At 41.3% G+C, this 22,288-nt stretch overlaps 1 protein-coding gene across 1 annotated transcript in view; it reads left to right on the top strand.

Moving 5' to 3' along the window:
• Positions 1–20,683, top strand: part of gfod1 (glucose-fructose oxidoreductase domain containing 1) — a 30,393-nt gene extending 9,710 nt beyond the window's left edge. The window contains exons 2-3 of the mRNA XM_054765068.1: positions 18,321–18,514; positions 19,420–20,683. Of these exons, the coding sequence (XP_054621043.1) occupies positions 18,321–18,514; positions 19,420–20,160 (935 nt within the window). The 3' untranslated portion in view covers positions 20,161–20,683. The remainder of the gene's footprint in view (positions 1–18,320; positions 18,515–19,419) is intronic.
• The last annotated feature ends 1,605 nt before the right edge of the window (positions 20,684–22,288 follow it).

Below are 22,288 nucleotides of genomic sequence, written 5' to 3'. Positions count from 1 at the left end.
AAGCCTCTCATTCACAAACTGGATTATTTCATCAATTTCATCCTCAATCATTGCGCAAATTTCAATAAATGAATTTGGGAAAGTTGTGTGGGCCTGATTAAAAAGTTTAACGAGGTACACTGTATGGCCCGTGGGAGTTTGCCTACGCCTCAGTTATACACTTTACAGCTCATTTTTAGTCAAGTGGGTTTTCTGAGAGGTTTTGGTCCAAATCCAACAAACGTCAGCGATGGCTGGTGGAGGAAGGCGCTATGAGTGTCAGGTTCATGTTCTCCTAGACGTCTATTAATATGCTAATGGCTGCTCTGGGAGCGTTCTTGTGGGAAAGGCGTCAGAGATGGAGAAAAGGATGATGGAGCGACAAGAAGGAGCAAAAAGGAGAAAGCTTTGCCTTTGCTGTGAAATTGCTTTTGTGTGTGCGATGAATGGAGCGAGCAGGAGACGCTCTTTCAGGCACGCTGACAAGTGAGCATTCTTGTTGTCGGTGGAAAACCTCCCCGGCACCGCCCCCGCTAAGCCCTGCCTTTCTTTACCGGGGTGCTTAGAACTTAGGACTGTTCTGTGCATGCCGGCGAACTTGGGGTGCTTGTTTCGGTTGAGTCTCCGCATCCAACGAGGATGGTGCATTTTTATTTGTGGTTCACTTCTGGTTTTTGTTGCGTTTGCGTGCGACTTCCCTAGCAACAGCTCAGCATTAATCAAAATACGTAGGTGGCATTCTAAGAATGTTTTCATGAAAATGTGTCGCTACAGTGGCCAGTCTTGACCAGGAAATCACCAGTCGTTGTTATTTATGCGGGAGAGACAAAAGGTGAGCAAAAAGCAACAACAAACAAAGCGTGCTTTCATGTTCGGCTGCAAAGTGTCCAGCAAGGCCAGAAAAAACTCACTAGATTTGACAGATTCGACAAAATTGTATCAGTTGGCAACACTGATCCTTCTTGTTACATCTTCTTATTCTGTCTGTTAAGAAGCAGAGTTACTCGACGGCGTTGTAACGACACGTTACATTCACAGACAGTCCCATTATAACTTGGTAAGTGTATTGTTCAAATGTATTTGTGGCGGGCTGCCACGAATACATGAAGGTATGAGAAGTATTAATGAAAATGACATTGTTCCCTTGTTTGTCGCGGGGTAACGTTCCCAAAATAGCCCGCAATAAGTGTCATCCGCGAAGTAGCCAACAATATTTTTGTACAGTATATGTTGTAAGGCTTTATACAATTTGTCGGACATTTTATCCCATTTCTCTTGTTTAAACACTCTCAAAGTGTACATTTGAATGATCAACTTATGAGAATGGACAAAAGAAATGAAGTGATGAGGCTGCAGCGTTTTTGTATCTTTGTTAAAACATATTCCTCCTCCTCATCCTCCAACGCCGCGTAACTTCTGCCTTCATTCAGCATGTACGACCACACAACAGGAAACAGGAAGTCTTGCACAAAGGAGAGTGATTGACAGTGGCCTACAACCAATCATAAACACAGAACACAGTGGGCGGGTTCTACCTTAGCCAATCAGAACTGCTCTATACATGTCTGGACACGTCTTCAACCCTCACATGAGTATACAACACCCTCTACTGGTAGCAGTAGTCAGTACAATAACAGACCCATGCAACAGAGCACCGATAGGTCGCTCTAATACACCACAAGGATGCGGAACACAGTGCGCGTTCATACGCTCTTAAAAAAAAACGTGCAAAATTGTCAATGAAAGAGGGAATCCGCGAAAGGTGAACCGCGATGTAGCGAGGGAACACGGTACTTCAGTGGAACCCGATTTGGTTGCTCGCTTGGGACTTTGACCAGAGACACGAGGAGCACGGGCAATATAAAGGATCGTTTTCCTTCACTCGTGCACATATTTATTTAGATTCTGGTTTAGATTCAGATTATATGTCAATGTTCAGTCTTAAAATGTTTTTCATCTACGCCAGGAAACTATATTTGGGCCTGTTTCATTTTCTGTCGGGTGCTTTTTTTGACCTTTCTGATTTGCAGAAATGCAGTCTCTTCCCTTGCTTGCGTCATTCGGTGTAACTTCCCCTTTAAGGAGGCTTTGCAGCATATTTTCATATTTCTTTCAGTCCTACTCATGCATGACTCAAGCTGTGGTGTCTGACCATGAATACATTCCATCTGACTGGGGTGTTTATTTTCATAGATAGATGGATGCACATATCAGTGTTTCCCACAGGGCTGGGTTGCCAGGTGGGGGGACGCCATGGCGTCATTGTCAAATTTGCATAATTGGCCGTGACGCTTTTGGAAAAAGTGATAAAAACATGTAAAGCAAAACATATGTCGCTGTTTTTTTTTCTCATGTCACAAACAAGACGGAACCACTTGGCATAAATCCGCACCCGCTGCTCGTTGAGAAGAGCCATACGTGCTCTCATGTCAGTCTCTGTTGGAAAGCCCACCATTTTTTCACGTTTATGTTGTTGTTTCATGATGATAATAATGTTTTTCTTCAAGCATTAAGAATCGGCACGGTTCTGCGCCTTGAGGCACGAAGTGAAACCTGTACATACATTTCTCCAACAAACTGACTGTGTTCTATCCCTTTTGCCACTCTGAAGCAGACAAATCTCAGCACAAACCTCACCCGTTTGCGAACAAATAGCGCCCAATCTGTTCGTACCATAAATGAATGCATGGGGAATAATGAACAGCATATTCGCACAGCGTATCCACATGTAATTACAATAAACCTACAAGCTACATTAGCAGAAAGACGAAGCAAGAAAGAAGAAAAATGCACCAGCAGCATTAATAAGGAAGAATTAAAACAATGTGGTATGATTTGTGTATTGTGATACACTTGTGTGTACTTCCTGCATGTCAACATCGACACACATGATCGACCGCATGTGTCGACATCAAATTTGAGACCCAAAACGGTCATTTCTGTGAAAAATGGGTCTGTTTATGTCGACATGTTTTGGAGTGTAACTTCCTGTATTCAGTCTGCGCCACAGCTGGGCTTTGCATGTTCCACCTTGTTTATCTGCCATCCCGTACGAGGAGCACGTAGAAGCGTGATTGTATCGGCGCAGCCACACGTGACTTTCCAGCCTCCAAAGCAGTGAAGAGGCAAATATGGAAACAACAAGGAGTAAGGAACGCTAGCATTAGAGCTCCTCTCAGGGGTGACGAATGTGACAGGAAATAGTCTGAGGTCATCTCGGCTATTGTTAATTTCGGTCTCATGCTGGTCATTTGGGGCCACCCCTCGTCTAATTGGTTGGCATTTCCAACACGGCTCATTACCCGACACAGGAAATATGATATCATTGACTTCAGAGGAGCTCATTTGATGGAGTGAAAGACAGTATGGGCAGGAAATGTAAAGGTTGCGGTGATGTTGGTGAATGAAAACTAGCATAATATACTTAAGTACTTCAGTGTTTTGCGGCTTGTCGCTATCCGTTTTTTCCAACATATTAAGTAATAAATCAAGCTGTTTTCGTGGTTGGATATGGGCTATTATTAAAAAATATGCATATCAAAGCAAATATTATGTATCTTCTGGCTAAAAGAAGCATTGTCAAGCGTGAAAAATGGCTAAATAAACTAAAATACAAATACAAGGAATTAAGAAGCCGCATTAAAATTGTGAATGTAGTATTCTACATTCATCAAAGGTGTTAGTAATTGTTTGGTGAGACGCGCACCAGACATCTAGTGCTTTAAATTAGAAGAAAAAAAAAATATATATATATATACATACAGTATATATTTTTTTTAATTTAAAAAAAGTTCTTTAAAAATTTTTTAAAAACTAAACAGTATATTAAATTTTTTAATTATTATTATGATTCTTATGTTTATAATTTTTGTAATTTTTTAATTGAATGTTTAGTCTAATTTAAATCTGTTGTTCCGGCAATCAGGTCTGGTGCTTGTTATGCTTATTATGTCCATTATTATGATTTTTATATTATTGTCACTGTGCCTTGTATTTAATTTACTTTAATTACCATTAACAATTATTATTACTTGTTTGTTTTGTTTTGTCTAATTGAAATCTGCATTAAAAGCCTGTCGTTCCGGTGATCAGGTCTTGGTGCTTGTCTCACCGAACAATTACTGACACCCGGCGACCGATGTAGAATACGACATTCATAATTTTAATGCGGCTTCTTAACTGCATGCAAATAACAACAACACAAGCTACTGTTGTGCCCGAAATCAAACTAAAACCCAACTCTGAAACCCCAACGTCATTTATAGTAACATAAATGGCTGCTTTTCTCTCTCTCTCGCTACTACATTGGGTAATAGGAGTGTAAAGGTGACTATAGGGGTGTTATTTCATGTCCACAGGGCTCTAATAATGTTAAAACCTGTATTTTAGAAAGTAGTAAACCAGGGGTGTCCAAAGTATGGCCCGGGGGCCATTTGCGGCACGCAGCTGTTATTTTATTGGCCTGCCGCACAGTCTAAAAACATAATTTAACAAGGAAACTTAAATTTTTTAAAAAAAAACAACAGCAAAAATGGGAAAATCAATCAAAAGTCAAAATATTAAGAGAAGAGTTGTAATCTAGCAAGGGAAAAAGTCATAATTTGTCAATAATAAAGTAGTATGAGGAAACATGTCATTTTAGTAGCATGAAGTTTAAATATTATTATTATTTAAGACAAAAACAATCAATAAAGTTGCAATTTTCGGAAACTTAGTTTGGGGGGAAAATGTATAACATGGGAATAAAGTCAAAATATCAGGAGAAAAGAAGTTGAAATATTTGGAAAATTCTTAAAAAAAAAAAAAAAATCAACAGCAGAAATTTTACCAGAGTAAAGTCAAAATATTACGAGGAAAAAAACGATTTTCTAATTTGAAATAATTTGAGAATAAACTTGTAAAATGAGGAAAAATATCATTTCAGTAACAATGTTGAAATAAAGAAAAAAGACATTATTTTTTTTTTGAAAGATATAAAGTTATAATTGCGAGAAGGAAATTTACACGAGGGAAGCTGAAATGAAACAGTTGGAAAAGTAAAAAAAAAAATCAGCAGAAATGTAAAAAACAGCTGAAATTTTACGGGAATAAAGTCAAAATATTGGTCATACTCGAATGAAGAACAGAAGTGCCAATTTTACAAGAACAAACTTGTATTATTATAAATAAAACATAATTTTTAGTAGCATTTCACCTATATTACAGATATATTACAAAGGTGAAATGCATTTTTTTTTTTTTAGCAACATATACTGTATCTTCTTAGCATATACAGTATCTACAAAATATCAAAGTGGCCCTTGCATCCTTTCATTTTTCAGTATGTGGCCCTCGTTGGAAAAAGTTTGGACACCCCTGTAGTAAAGGTTTTTTTTATGCTCTTACTACATATTCCATTTATAAAGAAGGAATTCTACTTTCGCGGTGGGAGCTGGAAGCAATTAACCGCCATAAACGAGGGATTACTGTACATTCATGTCATTGTGGCAGCCGGCTCCGTCTTCTTTGTGACGTTTTGCTTTTCATGATCTTTCCTCACTTTTTCCAAGTGCTTCATGGCCATTCACGTAACTTGGTAAGCTTTCTGAGACTGTTTTGTTGTTGCCAGTAGTCATTTCGTCCTACCGGTCCTCATCAGTGCCGGCAAGCCAGGCTGCACCACAGCATCAGCATCAGGCTGCGAGCATACCAACGTCAACTTTATGTGTTCATATCTCCAAGCAGCTGGCGGAACCCTACCCAGCCCGCTGATGTTATCCGCTTTTTCTTGTCTTGCACCCGAAAGAGAGGTGTCAGGGGATTTCATCTCCATGACAACCGTACAGAATTAACCAAGCAGCGACGTGTGCACTCTCTCCTCCCCCTCTTTTTATTGGACAGGCCTCACACATAATATGAGGCCTCACTTATGAGACACACTTAACTATTTAGGAAAGGCGTCACGGTGAAGAGCTTGGCTAAGGTAGAACCCGCCCACTGTGTTCTGTGTTTATGGTGAAGATCAATGGAACACACTTAGGTTGTGTCGAACAACATAAATCCGTAAAATTTGAGCCCCACGAGGTTTTTTCTATGAAAAATGGGTCCGTTTATGTCTATACGTGTTGTAGTATTGTTAACGTCATCATTATTGCCAAAACAGCAACATAACTAACATAATAACATAACGACTGTCTCGTTACACAGCATTTTTTGGGTATGTTTGGTTATAATTTTGCCGGCCTGTGTTTGTTTTCCTCCTTTCTCTCTACCAAACAGGCTGGATGACAAGAGGGTTGACACATCTGTCTCAGCACCTGGGCGTCTTTGTTCTATAGCAGAATGAACGGAGCGAGTGAACCCTCCTGCCGGTTATTCAGCCTCTTTGTCCCAGCGAGGAGAGGCGTGGCGTGCGCGAGCGAGGGCACCGCTTGCTAGCTGCGTGTGTTGTGTGCTACGCGATCGAGTACTTTCTTTGTGCCTTTTAACGTCAATTTCAGCCCGTTTGCGACGTGAAAAAGTCTGTGACAAAGACAATTCCATAATTAATGCAAAACGTTGGAACTTAAGTTTGAGTGATTCCCGAAGTATAACACCTCATTGCGCATTTTGCTGCATCCGAAAACATGTACTTTGACCCAACTCCGACAAGATGCTCCACCTCATTAAGCGTAAACAGCGTATTCCACACACAATGTGGCTAAAAGTCAATCAAGGACGTGTGAACGTCAGAGTATTTCTGGGTTATTTTGGTCAATATTCAGACAATAACGATTTTTGGTTTCATTTGTTTTATTGAAAAGCTCTTGACAGTCTAATTACAACGTTAAATGCTCTTGAAAAATTCAAGTTGATTGCTTTTGATACGGTTATGCCATATATTATCATCACATGAATGGAAAAAATGGTCTCCAAATAATCCATACACAAATAATAATAGGACAAGAATATACTGGAGGTTATTGGCAATACATTGTAGGACAGGCCCAGTGTTGGTTCATGTTGAGCTAATTGAGTTTCTTGATCCTTTGTGGAACGTAAAGTAACTCAATTACCTTCTCGTGATCCTTACTAACCAGACCGCTTGAGAAATATGCTTTTATTCGAGCCGCCCTGCTGCTTGTTAACATTCCGAGCTGCCTGACGCAAAGACGTCCCTCACGCCCTTGGCCGAAGCCGCCGCTCATTTCATTCTCCTAGCATCCTCAAATTGTCACACTGACCCTGTCTGTCCTTTTGCGATGTTTTTGTTTGACAAGTCCGAGTCTCGGCAAGTGAGCTGTGTATTGATAATTCCATGCCACTGTCTGTGGTGCTGAAGCGGCAGATGGAATCGTCAATACGCTCCCTTTTTGCTTGTCAGCTTGCAGTGTAATGTAAAAAGACCCTTTGCAAATGATTTATATTTTTAAAAAAATCAACCGACATGATTAAAAATCACTAGTTTAGACTACAATACTTGAGATGATACAATATTCCGAATAAGATAACTTAAAAACTGATGTCGGTGCGTCAAAGAAAAGGAAAGCCATCACATGGATTCATCAGTGAATCTCTTGCGTAGACATTTACAAAAAACTGTTTCAAGATCTTTTTGTGACCAATTAAGAGTTTACAGTAATCCCTCGTTTATTGCGGCTAATTGGTTCCAGACCCGATCATGCTAGGTACGTTTCTGGGAAGTAGGAGTTCTTATTTATAAATCGAATTTTTTTGTAGTTGGAGTATAGAAAACGTGTTTACGACCTTCTAAGTACATTTTTTTAACATTATTAGAGCCCTCTAGGCATGAACTAACACCCCTATAGTCACTTTTACACTCATATTACCCCAAGATAGTAAACATAAGAGAAAATAAGACATACAGGACAGAAAGAAGACCTGTGCTCATGTGTGTTGCTGTAATTGTGTTAAAAATAAAAACAAAATGCTTGTTTTTTGACAAATAATAGTTCATATTCAACCAAAATAACAGCATGACTAGTTCATTTATTTATCCAAGAAAAAACGTGATAGTGAAGCCGCCAAATTCAAAGTGCAAAGTGGCCAAGGATGACTTTATGGGCTCATTTTCAACAGCTCGATCTTTGACATCGGCTACCATCTTCCTTCCATTCATCCTTGGTGAAATGATGATTGATGTGTTGCAATGAATGAATCAGGGCGCAGCGTCACCCATCCCAACCCACAATTATGCAAAGTGAAGGTGAATTACACTTTTAATCATTCCCGAGAACGACAAAGCGTGTCTGTGTCGTGTCTGTGTTGTTCAACCTGACAAAAGGAGTTGTGATAAAAACACGCAAGGGCCAGGGGGCATTTGATTTGGCAGCCATGCTGGATTTGTTTCGCTGGTGAGTGACAAGCTGATTAGGATTCAGTGTGTGTGTGTGTGTGTGTGTATGTGTGTGTGTGTGTGTGTGTGTGTGTGAGAGTGTGATTAGAAAGGAGGGTTTGCAGCCGAGCGCAGCAGTTAATGAGACCCAAGGCGACCGTACGACCACAGCAGGTGCACGTCTTAGCCTGATAACACACTTTTAGTTCTCTGTGGCAACCGGCTTTCACTTCTGTCATGACTGTTCACCCCTCGCCGACATCTTTGACTTCTAAACGCGCTCCTCGTCGCCTTACCAAGCTGCGTGAGAGGTGCAGAACAATAGAGGCAGATATTCCAAAAGATAAGCCCCAACAAATGGCGAAGATTATATACTCACATTCATAGCGTGTCCATTAGCCGCTAGCATTAGCCATCGACAGGCTAGCTGCCACGTGTTCTCTTCAAAAATTCTCTGCATTGATTTTACATTTCATTCTTTCAGCACTTAAAATAATAAACACGAAGAAGAATAACGTTTAAAAGATGAATGTCTAAATTCCGGAGGTCAGTCAAGGCACCTTAGGTATGACTTGGCGTGACAGTGACGTGTGATTGGTGGAAAACCAGGAAGTGAAGCACAATCCGCTTGTGCTGTTGTTGGTGTAGTTTACAGCCTCACAAGAGAAAAGGTTTGACAAGTGTGATGTGTGGATCGATACTGAAATACCAATACTGCTGATACCAGTGCTTCATGCTCTAAAATCGATTCTCAAATCGAAATATTATATAAATACTTATTACATAAATAAACAATAAGTAAATATTTATAAATATAAAATATTATATATATATAAACATAAATATTATCTAAATATTAATGTATATAAATATAAATATTCTATAAATGACCGATTGTAAACGGAGCCATGTGTGAATTGTGAATAAAGTTTTCATTGTTATAGTAGTTCTTCGTGATTAATAATTTATTTTAATGGTTTAAAATACCATCCATCCATTTTCCATGCCGTTTATCCTCATTAGGGTCGTGGGGTTATGCTGGAGCCTATCCCAGCTGACTTCGGGCGAGAGGCAAGCGGGTACACCTTGGACCGGTCGCCAGCCTGACTGTGCTAACAAGATGCTAACCACTAGGCCACCGTGCGACCCTACTTCAGAGTTAAATAACTTTCTTGTAGTCTTTCTGCTATGATAGGAATCGGAACGGAAACAAAATAAGTGGTATCGCACATCAGTGTTTGCCAATGAAACGTAGAAAACGCAGGAACGACTCGATGCCTCTATCGGGACACTGCCATTTGTTACAAAATCCCTTTCTGTCATATGGCGATATTACAAAGGCAATTAATCGTACAGCCGTACTACTTAAGTGTGTTTACTGTTGCTAATCACTACTATTCACTGACATTTTCTGAATTTGGACATATTAACTGGATTCATGTGATTGACAACACGAGTGCTCGACCATTATTATTATCACGATGCTTTTAGCGCACGCATTAGGGCCTCACAGGCCGCCAAGCGCTCCTCAGGTCACTACTCGTCTCGCCATAGAGTCCAGTGACGCTGGTGCGGGGGGTTAATAGCAACACTTTTAGCAATGCTCATCCAGCAAATGAAGAACATTAGTCGAGGGGGAAAGCCAGCTGAGTGAGACTAATGGCCTTCATCAGTCATACATTCCTTGCTTTGTGTGCGACGGAGCCGCAGCTTCATACCGAAAATGGCACATACTGGTTTAGTTAGTTAATCGAGTCATACTCGTGTCTAATCAGTCATATTTGTCACTATACTAGAAGTGTTCTTCATTGCATTGTCCTTATAAAGCTTGTGTCCAGGTAGCCCTGCCCCACACATGGGTCTCCTCTCCTTAATGATCTCATTATTTTTAATATAATATGCCGAGGGCCAATTTAGTGTGAGCTGCGGGCCAGAAAGGGCCCCCTGGCCGTAGTTTGGACAATCTGCCGTAATGGAACATTACTGACTTGGTTTACATTTAAGAAAATGCCGTGTGCAGTTCACCATGATCCTCCGGACCACTCCCATCATGTTCCATTGTACCATTACCTCCACGGGCTTGCTAATTCATTTAACAAAAATTCAATTTCGGATGATCAGCAGCAAGGATGGTTTGTCTGAGAGCGTCTACGCTGACCTTCAGCTCCTGCAGACGTAACGTTTTGGACATGTTTTGTAATGTGGTACACAGACTTACAGTAAGGCGTCAATTCCCAATGACAGCCTTGAAAAACTGTATCTTATCAGGCCGAAAACAGACACATTCTGTGGAGATGACGTCGAAACCATTTGGGATGGGAATGGCAAGGCTTCCGACTCATCTCTTGCTAAATTCTGTTTTGTGCTGGGTGTTAAAAATGATGAAATGAAGTTGAAGTAGAGCTAGGGAACACCAAACAATTGAAAGATGAAGTAAATTAAAGCTGAAAGCGGCGTCAAACGGGCCCTCGCAGCCCCATGTGACTCAGCATTCACGCCAATAAGTAAACTTTGGTCACATTTGGGCAATTTTTGTCATTTTTCAGTTGGCGCTGGGTGGCACTGTGACTAATTCAGGAAGCGACCTATGCATATTCTTCATACGTTACCAACTATGATTAAGATCTGACCTTGTGGAGCAGAGTTATTAACATTTACATTTTTGGGACAAATTGTCAGACTGATCATCAAAGTTTGTCACCGTGTCCCGCCGGCACACTACGGCAGAGGCTAAAATGCTTCGCAATTTGTCATGTTCCATCTGTCTCGTATCCGTCATTCTGTTTTAGGCTCATTTGGTCAAAGTCCAAAGACCCGGATTGGCCAGTCCGAAGCAAAATGACTGAATTCCTGTTGAAGAACATGGCTTCTTTCGTCCTGGAAGGACAGACGTCTCTGACTCATTTGTTGACGATCTGTGAAACTGGTGGCAGGAGCTAATAAAAACAATAAAATGTAAATATACCAAATTTCCAGGCCTGATGCGCTTGCAAACTTTGTTGAGTTTTCATGCAAGTGAAGGCACAAAATGCGAGGAAATGAATGATAACAATCAACAAACAGATCCTTTGGTTTGTGAGCTGTTATGCTGCAAAAAGTTTCCGTTGGATCGGTTGGGGCCCCCCTCATATAACGTTAGGGGAAACAATCCGCTATGCAAACATATCTGCAGTGCGTGGACAGCCTCTAATGTCAAATTATAGTCAATGCGTAACAAATGACTTTCCGTCTACGCAGGAATGCAAAACGCTCCACCCTGACTTAATTCTCTTCCACGCCCTGCACGTGCGCAGCCTGGCAGATGGCTTTCACTTCTATTTCTGGCGCCCGTGTGCAGAGTGCCTATTGTGTCGGCCGTCTCCGTGAAGCGTTTAGCATCTTTCATAATCCACCTGGTTTCTCTCCGTGCTGATTTCCAGCTTTTGTTTTATGTGGGATGCATTGAGGAAGGAGGACCATTTTAACCCAGATCTATGTCTACCTTTTAGACGCAGAGGGGTGGGCAATAAAGCAAGTTATGGTATCAATCCAAGTACCGTATTTTCTGGACGTATTTTTTAATGGTAATGGTAGTTCATGGTATTTATGATGCTAGTATTGTCAGACGCATAGACTGAAAATCTATGTGTGTATTTAGTTAGTTAGTGGCTGACACAGCAGCTGCAATCTCCAAGCTAGACATAATTAGTGTCCTAATTCAACAACACTGCTGTACCACATACCACATTTCTCAATCCACACAGGTATCATAGCATTATAGTTGCACATTACTTACAGGCACAGCATATTAGAAAGTATTCTGTGACAAAAAACATCCGGTATGACGTGTATCATTCAATGTGTGCGCTGAACTGCATCGCAAGCGTAACGTAATGAATTATTGCAGCCACTAGGTGCCGCCAAAAACACAACCACCACTTCACTTTAATTTAAAGGCAGCATATGTCAAATTATACAGGTGTACTGTCTATATACAGGACGAGTATTGCCGATACTGATGCTGATTCTGATACTGATACTGATACATCTACCAATACTTTTTACTGGGAGTTTTTCAAGATCCTTGAATGATTTTGTGACTTTGCCTTTAATTTGTACATGATCGTGATTATCAGAATAAAACACAGGACAACGATTTTAGGCAAACAAAAAAATTGCTATCAACATAACAGTGTGAGACAATGTATCAACAAAACAATACAATTATTACCTTTCATTGCATATCATTGTTGGAGCAAAATAAAGTCAATAGTGCAAAAATAATAATAAACAAAAGCAAAAAGTACTATTAGTTCTCATTCAAATCCTTTGGCTTTTTGCCCCTCAAAGCCCTCCTTTGGCCAGTAACTTATTCCCCGAGTTAGTAAACAATATAACCATGTATGAATACAACAATATCAACAACACAAAAAAACATACTGTATGTGTGAAAATCAGAGACAACTAATACATATTGATCTCCATCGAGCGCTAGTATTAAGGCGATACTGTTACTACCTTTGGAGTCAATTTCTACAGTGATAAAGTGTAACAATAAACATTTGGTAATGACTAACAACCTTTCCCACTACTTGTGCTCAACCGGCCCTTCCTGCACAGCCACCACTTCCAGCCCTTCCTTCCTCAACAATGAGCTCATCATCCCAATCACTTTAGGTTTCAGTGCACTACATTCCCAGGATACGTCGTCGTTACTCATTTCCGTCTGTCAAGCACACTCACAAGGGGCTTTATGTCACCCCTTTCCTGGCTGTGGGCTGGTGAAGACTAGCGTGTGGGGAGGACACACTGGAGCCATGCACGGAGGCACAGGTGTTCTGTACGGAAGCCAGCTTAGAGGAGCGCTTTTTACTTGAAAAGGACACAGCTGCTGTCTCTGTCTACTTCTTCCTGCTGGCTATTTAGCAGCAAGATAAAATGTCACTAATTCAGCTACATATTAACACTCTTAAGTGTAAAAATAAGTTAGCCGCTGTGAAGCCAAAGAAAGAGTAGTTACATCTTTAAATCTGAGATCTTGTCGTGTGTCCTGACATTTTGCGTGCCGTCATGCATGATGGCTTCGTTCCCTGAAAATTCACATTTGTACAAACCCACTGGCATTCAATTTGACACTGTTTATAGATGCTGTTTGTTTCATACACTATTTATTTACCTAACCCTTCCTGTGTGGAAGATCTACCCTGCATCTGATGTATGCTCCAGGTTCTCACGGTGAAATGGAAGTACATTCTCAGCATCACAGTTTTTATATTAATATATAATTAATAAGTCATAGCGTTTCATGGTTAAATACAGCCTATTATTAGCAAAGAAATATGCGTATTTCACAAATTGTACAAAATGTTTCACTAAATTCAGCATTTTCAACCATAAAAATGGCTAAATCAAGTCAAATATAAATGTTTTGATTAATTGTGAATGTTCCATCCATCTTCTATGCCGCTTATCGCGGGTATGCTGAAGCCAATTAACCTAACATGCATGTTTTTGGACACCGAAGTACCCGTAGAAAACCCACGCACCCAGAGATACCCAACGAGGATTCAAACCCAGATCTCTTCCTGATCTCCCGACTGTGCGGCCAACATGCAACCCTAATTGTGAATGTTGTATTCTACATCGTTCACTAGGTGTCGGTCATTGTTAAGTGAGACAAGTACCACACTAATAATAGTAATAGTAATCGGAATAATAACACGGGCTACTGTTGCGGCCGTAACACACAACAAGGTAACACTCAACTCTGAACCCTGGACGTCACTTCCTGTCACCCACACGGAACACGTTTACTGCGACACACACTAGCACACGTTTTATTTACTGTATGTCTTAAATGGCTTATAATGGGTGTTATTTCATGTCTAGAAGGCTCTAATAACATAAAAAAATGCATTTAGACGGTTCTAAACAGGTTTTCTATGCCTGAACTAAAGAAGGAATCCTACTTTGCGGAAATTCACTTATCACGGTCGGGTCTGGAACCAATTAACCCCAATATGTACTGTATATGTAAACACAAATGTCCTGTTTTGTCATGTAATGCTAGTTGCTCAGTATAAAAGCTTGTGTTTTTTTTATTGGTTTCCTTTGTCATTACTTTTATTGTGAATTATGTGGTGTCGAAATGAAGCAAAAAGACCCGACAGCAAAACCCTTTCTGTAGAGTGTCTTCTTCATCTGTGTTTCTCCCTCTTGCATCCATCAGCTCCCGTCAGGCAAAGGTTTTACTGGTTCCGACAGCTCATATTAACCACTTATGTCTGAGTTGTGAGACAGCAGGATGGGATTTCAGTCTGTGAGGTTCACTCATCCTCGCTGACAGGATGTCGGTTTTGTGTTCATCAAAGATAGCGTCCAAGCATCGCAAGCAGGCTGGAACAGAGTACACGAACTCGTCGTGATAGTGGCGATTTAGTCGCTGCTCTAATACCAGACCGTTAGGGAGTTATGATTGTAATTTGCTGCAATAATACAGTTCATGGGTTTTATTCCTGTCTCTGCAAGGTGTCTCTTGAGTCATTCAAGTCTCTCCTTGTTAGATACTGTATGTCCTGTCTATGAATTATTGATGCTGGGGGACCAAGCTGCAGTGCAGGGTTTTTGCAGCTCCATTATGACTTGCCCATTGCATCGCTCTGGCTTTCACCCGGTTAAGGCTACTAGTTTGAAAGCCATGTTGCGTCATTGAATCGAACGGGAACATGGTGACAATAGACTTGAAGGCGGGCCTTCATCGAGAGAGTGATATCTAAATATGTACAGTGGAAGCCGCTTAAGTCGCTTCTGCTTATGTCGACAACTCGCCCATGTTGATCAACTCATCAAGTCCTGGTGTTCTTCTCATACAGTAATCCCTCATTTATCACAGTTAATTGGTTCCGGTCCTGACCGTGATACATTTTTTGGATGCTTTATTTCTAAATGGAATATTTTTGGAGTTAGAAAATAGGAAAGCGGTTTACAACCTTCTTAATATCCCTCCATCCATTTTCTATGCCGCTTATCCTCAATAGGGTTGTGGGGGTTTGCATGAACCTATCCCAGCTGACTTCGGGCAAGAGGCAGGGTACAGCCTGGACTGGTCGCCAGCCAATCACAGGCCACACATAGACTAACAATCATTCACACTCACATTCATACCTATGGACAATTTAGAGTTGCCAATTAACCTTCTGAATATGTTTTTCTTAAATTATTAGAGCCCTGTAGACATGAAATAACACCCCTATAGTCACCTTTACACTCTTTGTACCACATATAGTAGACATAATAAGAGAAAATAAGACATATAAGGCATAAATAAGACTAGTGCTTGTGTGTATTACTGTAAATGTGTTCCAGGAAGTGATGTCAGGGCTTCAGAGTTGAGTTTTAGCTTGCTAAAACTGGGTTACAGCTGCAACAGTAGCTCGTGTTGAGGGTTTTTGTGCCTGTTGTGAGATAATTCAAACCTGCGAGAAAAGTCCTTTGTTCCTGGCGAACAAGTCTGGTGCTTGTGCATCTCACTGAACATTACAGCAACATTACTGACACCTAGTGACCAGTGGAGTAAATTTCATATCAATGAATGCTTTTTTTCTAATGCCTTATATTTGTATTTTAATTCATTCAACTATTTTTATGCTGGAAAATGCCTAATTTAGGCACAAAATGCATGCAGTATCCTTAAAGATGCGTATATTTGACTAATAATAGGTCACATTCAACCACAAAACAGCATGATTTATGACTGAATATATTCTTGAAAAACCATGATAAGGTGGAGCCGCAAAATTCGAAGCGCAAAGTGTGAGGGACTACGGTAGTCGACGTACATGGTCGACCACTTTTGTCAACAATTCGAGAGCCAAAGGGATCATTTCTAAGAAAAACTGGTTCATATATGTCGACCTGTGTCGTATTGTTAACGGCATCCTTATTGCTAAGCAGCAACATAACTACTGTCTAGTTCTTCAGCCTCCTCGAGGCGGCTCCCTTCAGTGATTTTTTTTCAACACCGAAGTCAGGGAAATGTCCATTTTCGAAAAGAATGTAAAATATCCGACGCGCCGCAAGTCCGTGAACGCATATAGACTGCATTCTGACTGCTGATTGGATGAGCAAGAGAGGGGGACCTCGGCTCGTGTATGCGGTGACAGAAAATGCGAGTGAGTTTTGAGTTGAGTCTGAAGCAAGTTACAACGCAGTAAAATAAATAAATTTAACAAGAGCATAGAAATATGTTGTATAACTAGAAGCGCGCTGTAGCTACGTGCTCGGAGCCCCTGACACACTAATCGCCGAGGTGGTGGCTCCAGGAGAGGCAGCGTGCTGCTGCAGCTGGCTGTGCAGTCACCGCCCAGAACAATACGGGCTTTCGCTTTCACGTCTCCAAATACCAGAAAAATCTCCCAGCGACGTCAGGTGAAGTCTTTGCATTGGTCGCTAGTCGCTTTTGAGAAAATAAGTCACCAAGAGGGTTTGGAAAGTCGTCAGATTTAGCGAGAAAATCGCCACTGGGCTGCACGTGATATGGGAAGCCATTCACGGATGGAGAATACATGAAAGAATCGTTCATAAAAAATATCTGTTCTCCGAATTAAAAAAAAAAATAAACAGGAAATTATTGAGAAAATGAAAGAATGCCTTTCTTTGCAAAGACAGTCAAGGACAGCACCAATAGAATGGTTACTGATGACAATTTAGTCCAGATATGTGAACTCTGATGAACCTTTTTATCTTAAAGTTGGCTACGTTTTGTTTGAATTTTACACAAATATGGGAACCACTCAGTAAGACTTACAGAGTACAGTGTTGCAATGGTTTCAGAGTAGGCCTAGGCACTAGTTTTTATATTAATAGGCCTATTGGCACTTCTTTTTGATGAATTTTGTGGTTGTAACAAGTTGACAACTTGTGTCATGTTTTGTGGCTCCCGACTTTTTTTTTTTTTTTTTTTACTGAAAGGAGAGGCAAAATGGCTTTTTTGATGGTGAAGGTTGCCGACCCCTGGTGTAGTTACACAGCATTCAAACGTGGTAACCGTGACTTCCTGTTCAGTGCAAAGTATGCTTCAAAAGAAAAGCATGGCGGTATTAATGCGCCACCATGTTCATGATGGTAGTCCAAGGGACTGCGTCACTGCAACTCCGAGACGACGAGGCTTTGATACAAAGCAGAGTGGGGGTTTGATTACGAAGCGGGGTGAGCCTGTGAATAAGAAGAAGCGGGATGAAAAAGGAAGCTTTATATGACATATTCCTGCAGGAAATTGATATTGTTTGTGTCGCCTGAACGTGGTCTAAGCTGTGACCTAACAAGAGTGGCTTTGGCTGTGATTCTTGACGATAGCGCCTTCCAGCACTTTACCAGCTACCCGAGCAGCTGTCACATAAACAGCGAGAGAGTGGAAGTGCCAGAAATGCACTGAAGAGCTTTTAGCAGAAGGGCACCACCCACCCAAAGCAATGCATCTGTCCTGTTTGTGTGCCTTGCTGACCAACAGAAAGGGATGAAGAACGCCCGCTGTGTGTATTTGGTGTGTTTGTGTAAGCTTCGGGTGTTGTTAGGGTTAGAGGGTGGGGGGCTCCCTCCGTGTTCTTCAGATCTGGGTCAAAGGGATTAGTTTCCTAGCTTGGCCAATTGCTTCTAATGGCAGATTAGAGTGAGAAGTTTCACTTTCACAACGGCTCCCCCCCTCAGCCAGGACTGTAAGAAAGACAGCACTGACATTTTGTGCTTAAAAACTGAAGCAAGATACTTCAGTGGTGAGTTTGTAGATACAGTCCAAAATGTAGCAGACGATTATATCGGAAATAGAGAACCAGAGAAATAGTCCAAGCATGAGTTCTCTCTGGACGAATACCAGCCTGTGTATGAATATGTCTATACACCAAAAGAGGAGTCAAATCAGGGTGTATAAAAATACAATTTACATGAATTCTCACACATTAGGTCATCACCAGATGTAAAAGAAGGGACTGATGAAAGCAGAGAAAAACTGTACCCGCCTAACCAAACGCCAAACTCTGCTCTTTTGTTTCAGGTATCGGAAAGAACGTGATCTGTGACCGGACAGCCACTCCGCTGGATGCCTTCCGCATGATGTCTGCAGCCCAGTACTACCCCAAGCTGCTGAGCATTATGGGAAATGTCTTGCGCTTCTTGCCGGCCTTTGTTCGCATGAAGGAGCTGCTGGAGGAAGGTTACGTCGGGGAGCTTCTGGTTTGTGAGGCACAGGTACAGTATGTTCAAGAATATATCAAATCATTCTAAAAACATAATTTAACTAGGAAACAGCAGTCATTTTACAAGAATAAAATCTAAATAATAATAAAAAAAAGTTGCAATTAGGGATGTCAGATAATATCGTCCCACCGATATTAGCATAAAAATATAATATCGGTAGATATCGGTATTGGTTTTTCCCTATAATGAAAACCTGGTTTTAAAAAAGGCTGCATAGATGGACATTTTAATGTTCACATGCCCAGAAGGACACCACAGTTTGTTCACATACAGTGCAAGCCCACTTCCTGTGCGATTCCACAGGCTCTGGTGTCCCCCGTGTCACGTCAGCATCTGGGCCGCTATCTGTTAGCCATGTTTCAGTCAAGCACAATAAGCTGCACTCCCTGAGGGTCTTGAGGTTCTTTGTCAGCGCAGCCAGCTCGTCGATCTTGTTAGGTAGCGAATTCACGTTTCCCACGATAATAGAAGACACCCAAGGCTTGAATCGCCACTTCCTTGCTAGCCGCTTGGCTTTCATCTCAGCCCCGACTCTGCTGCCTCGATTCGACTTGTGTCTTTCCGGGCGACCATGGACTCGGGATTGTCATCTCTTCTTAGATATGTTGACTAAATATCAAAGTGGCCCTTACATCCTTTCATATGTGGGCCTCGTTGGAAAAAGTTTGGACACCCCTGGGCTGAACTCATAAATAAATGTGCCTGCAAACGTCGGAACCAAATACAGATACCGGATCGGGTCATCCTGGTCCTTTAGTACAACGCATGCCAACATAAATGGACCAATTTTCCATAGAAATGACACCTTTGGGTCTCAAATTTGATATAAGCTGATGAGTTGGACATAGGGGGCGACTCCTATTTGTGAAAAAAATATCCTTTGTGTTTGTCTGAAGGTCCACAGTGGCAGTCTGCTGGGCAAGAAATACAACTGGAGCTGTGATGACCTCATGGGAGGCGGCGGCCTGCACTCTGTGGGTAGTTACATCATCGACCTGCTCACCTTCCTGACGGGCCAACGTGCGTCAAAGGTCCACGGCTTCCTCAAGACCTTCGTCAAACAGACGGACCACATCCGAGGCATCCGGCAGATCACCAGCGACGACTTCTGCACCTTCCAGATGGTGCTGGAAGGAGGCGCCTGCTGCACGGTCACGCTCAACTTCAACGTCCCCGGAGAGTTTAGGCAAGAAGTGATCGTCGTGGGCACCGTCGGGAGGTTAACAGTCACGGGGGCCGACTTGTACGGACAGAAGAACAACGCAGGCGGGCGGAGCGGGGGAGGTCCTGAGCTCCTCCTGAAGGACACAACACCTCTTGAGAAGGCGTCCTTGCCAGAGAAAGCCTTCAGTGACATCCCTTCTCCGTACCTCACTGGAATGATCCGAATGATCCAGGCTGTGAGGCTGGCCTTTCAGGACCAGGATGATCGGCGGACGTGGGACGGCAGGCCTCTGACCATGGCCGCCACGTTCGAGGATTGTCTTTACGCTCTTTGCGTGGTGGATACCATCAAGAAATCCAACCAGTGTGGAGAGTGGCAGAGCATTGTGGTTATGACGGAAGAACCAGAGGTCAGCCCGGCTTATTTGATCAGCGAGGCCATGCGGCGGAGTCGGATGTCACTCTACTGTTAGTATCTTGCTGCTTGCCTTCAATGCTGGGGGCAAAGGATTCATCGGAACCCTCTTAATTACACCCACCAGTATGTTTGGTGCTGTCAAACGTGTATTGTTGCTGTTACGGACTGGATCATCTCTCAATACTACGAAAACTAACATCAGAAGCAATCGCACCTTTTTTTTATCAACACGCCTTTTCCCGTCTGAAAGCTTGCATCATCTGGATCAAAGACGAACTTCTGTCTCTCTCTCGTACTGTACATGACTCTTCTACCCACATTGGTGGGTGTCCCCAGGGGTGTCCAAACTGCAGTTTTTATTGGCCCTTGGCACATTCTAAAAATACAATTAGACAAGAAAACTTCAAAAAAACGGGAATTTATGAGAATAAATTCATATTTATAAGCAACAAAGTTGTAATCTGACGAGAACAAAAAGTCGTAATTTTTACAAGGATAACGTGGTAACATAATAAGGGGAGAAAAATCATTTTTAAAGCATGAAGTTAAAATATTAACAAAAACATGCTTTTTTTTTTTAGAAAAAAAAGTTGTAATATTACGAGAAACTAGCAAAACAAAGACTGTGGAAATTCAGGTCGGGGGAAAAAAGTAAAAAAATTTAGAAGTATATATTTGAAATCTTAATGAAAAATGACATTCTTTAAAATGTAATGTGGAAAACAAACTAAACGCAAAATGAATTTGCCATTTTTGGAAATTCTGGTGTATACATATACATATAAACATACATATATACATATATATGTGTGTATATAAGCTTTGGACACCCCTGGTGTACACAGCGAAGTCTGCCAAGGAGGAAGAGTAGCTATCTTCCAGATAAAAAGCACCCTGCTGCTCTCATGTTGCGATCATATGATGGACTTTCCAGGTTTACCAAGCGAATGTTTAAAAAAGAAAAAAAAAACTGTGTTGGCAGCTTCTGTCTCTGTTTGAGCTATTATGTGTCCTTTGTTTGCGTAATAGAAGAGGAGAAAAAATATCCTTGCTTATGCTGTCAGAACGTAACAGCAGCCTGTCAATGTGAACACAATGAGCGGAACCTCCAAGGCAGAACATAATCTGTTCCAAGAGGGTGGTTGACTTGTTCCGATCAATTCTTCTCATTGGAAAATGAAGGCTAAAAGATGGATTAAATGTACTGGAACATGAAGGAAACCGCATTAAGAAAAGAAGTAAACTGTTGATATTTAACCCGTAAGAACCCAGACCCATTTGTGCTTCACGTAAGATGATGGGGGATATACCACAGATCACGTACAACACATCAAACATTTCTTTCTAAAATGCTACTAATTAACGTAAAAGATGTGTTGTTCATGATAAATGTGGTCCCCATTTGAAAATAAGTCAACTTGTTTTGTGCTTAGTACTACAAAATGAATTGAAGGAAAGAACACGGGCTCATTAGCGTTTTTACTGTTGTGGCTTTTTTTTTTTTTTTTTTTAGCAATTTTAAGGCTACAAAACTAAAAGCGATGATTTCCTAGCTTGTTTTAGATGAATTGTAATACTAGACACCGTATTAAAGCATTAAAATTGATCAGTTGCTTTAATATGACCTTTTAATGTAAAAAAAGAAAAAAAAAAGCTAGCTAGTTTAGCTTCCCTGACACGCGGCCATTTTGGGGAAGACATATCCTAGCATAGTCACATGACTGTCACATGTCAAGCACTCCGAAATGCTTCCTAAACATCGCTTAATGACTTAAAGAGTTAAAGGTAAGCACAATGGCCCATTTTAGCCCATTTAATGACCTTTAATGCTTTCGCAAACTAGCTAGCTCATAGCGTGGAATAGTCATGTATTTATTGCATGACAACCGCTCCAAAATGTTTCCTGTACATCACTTAAGGGACTTAATGAGTTTTAAGTGAAGCACAAAGCTGTACCGGACGCATTTTGGGTTCTTATGGGTTAAAAGGTAAACAGTTAAATGATGAAAAGTGCCAGGCAGGATAATCAACATGCTCTTGAAATGTTTTGGGTTTTTTTTCCTTCCGTTTCTGGTCAGCCTCCGAATTGCACGTCATTCAGTGCTAGAGGTTCCACTGTAGTGCTTCATGGTCACGTCAGTGGATAGTACTGCTTTTGGAGCTTTGCAAGCTAAATTATTGCA

This window comes from Dunckerocampus dactyliophorus, chromosome 21 (genome assembly GCF_027744805.1).
Source record: "Dunckerocampus dactyliophorus isolate RoL2022-P2 chromosome 21, RoL_Ddac_1.1, whole genome shotgun sequence".
NCBI lineage: Eukaryota > Metazoa > Chordata > Actinopteri > Syngnathiformes > Syngnathidae > Dunckerocampus > Dunckerocampus dactyliophorus.
The sequence above is the reverse complement of the archived record's forward strand: the minus strand, read 5'-3'. Positions and strand labels throughout refer to the sequence as shown.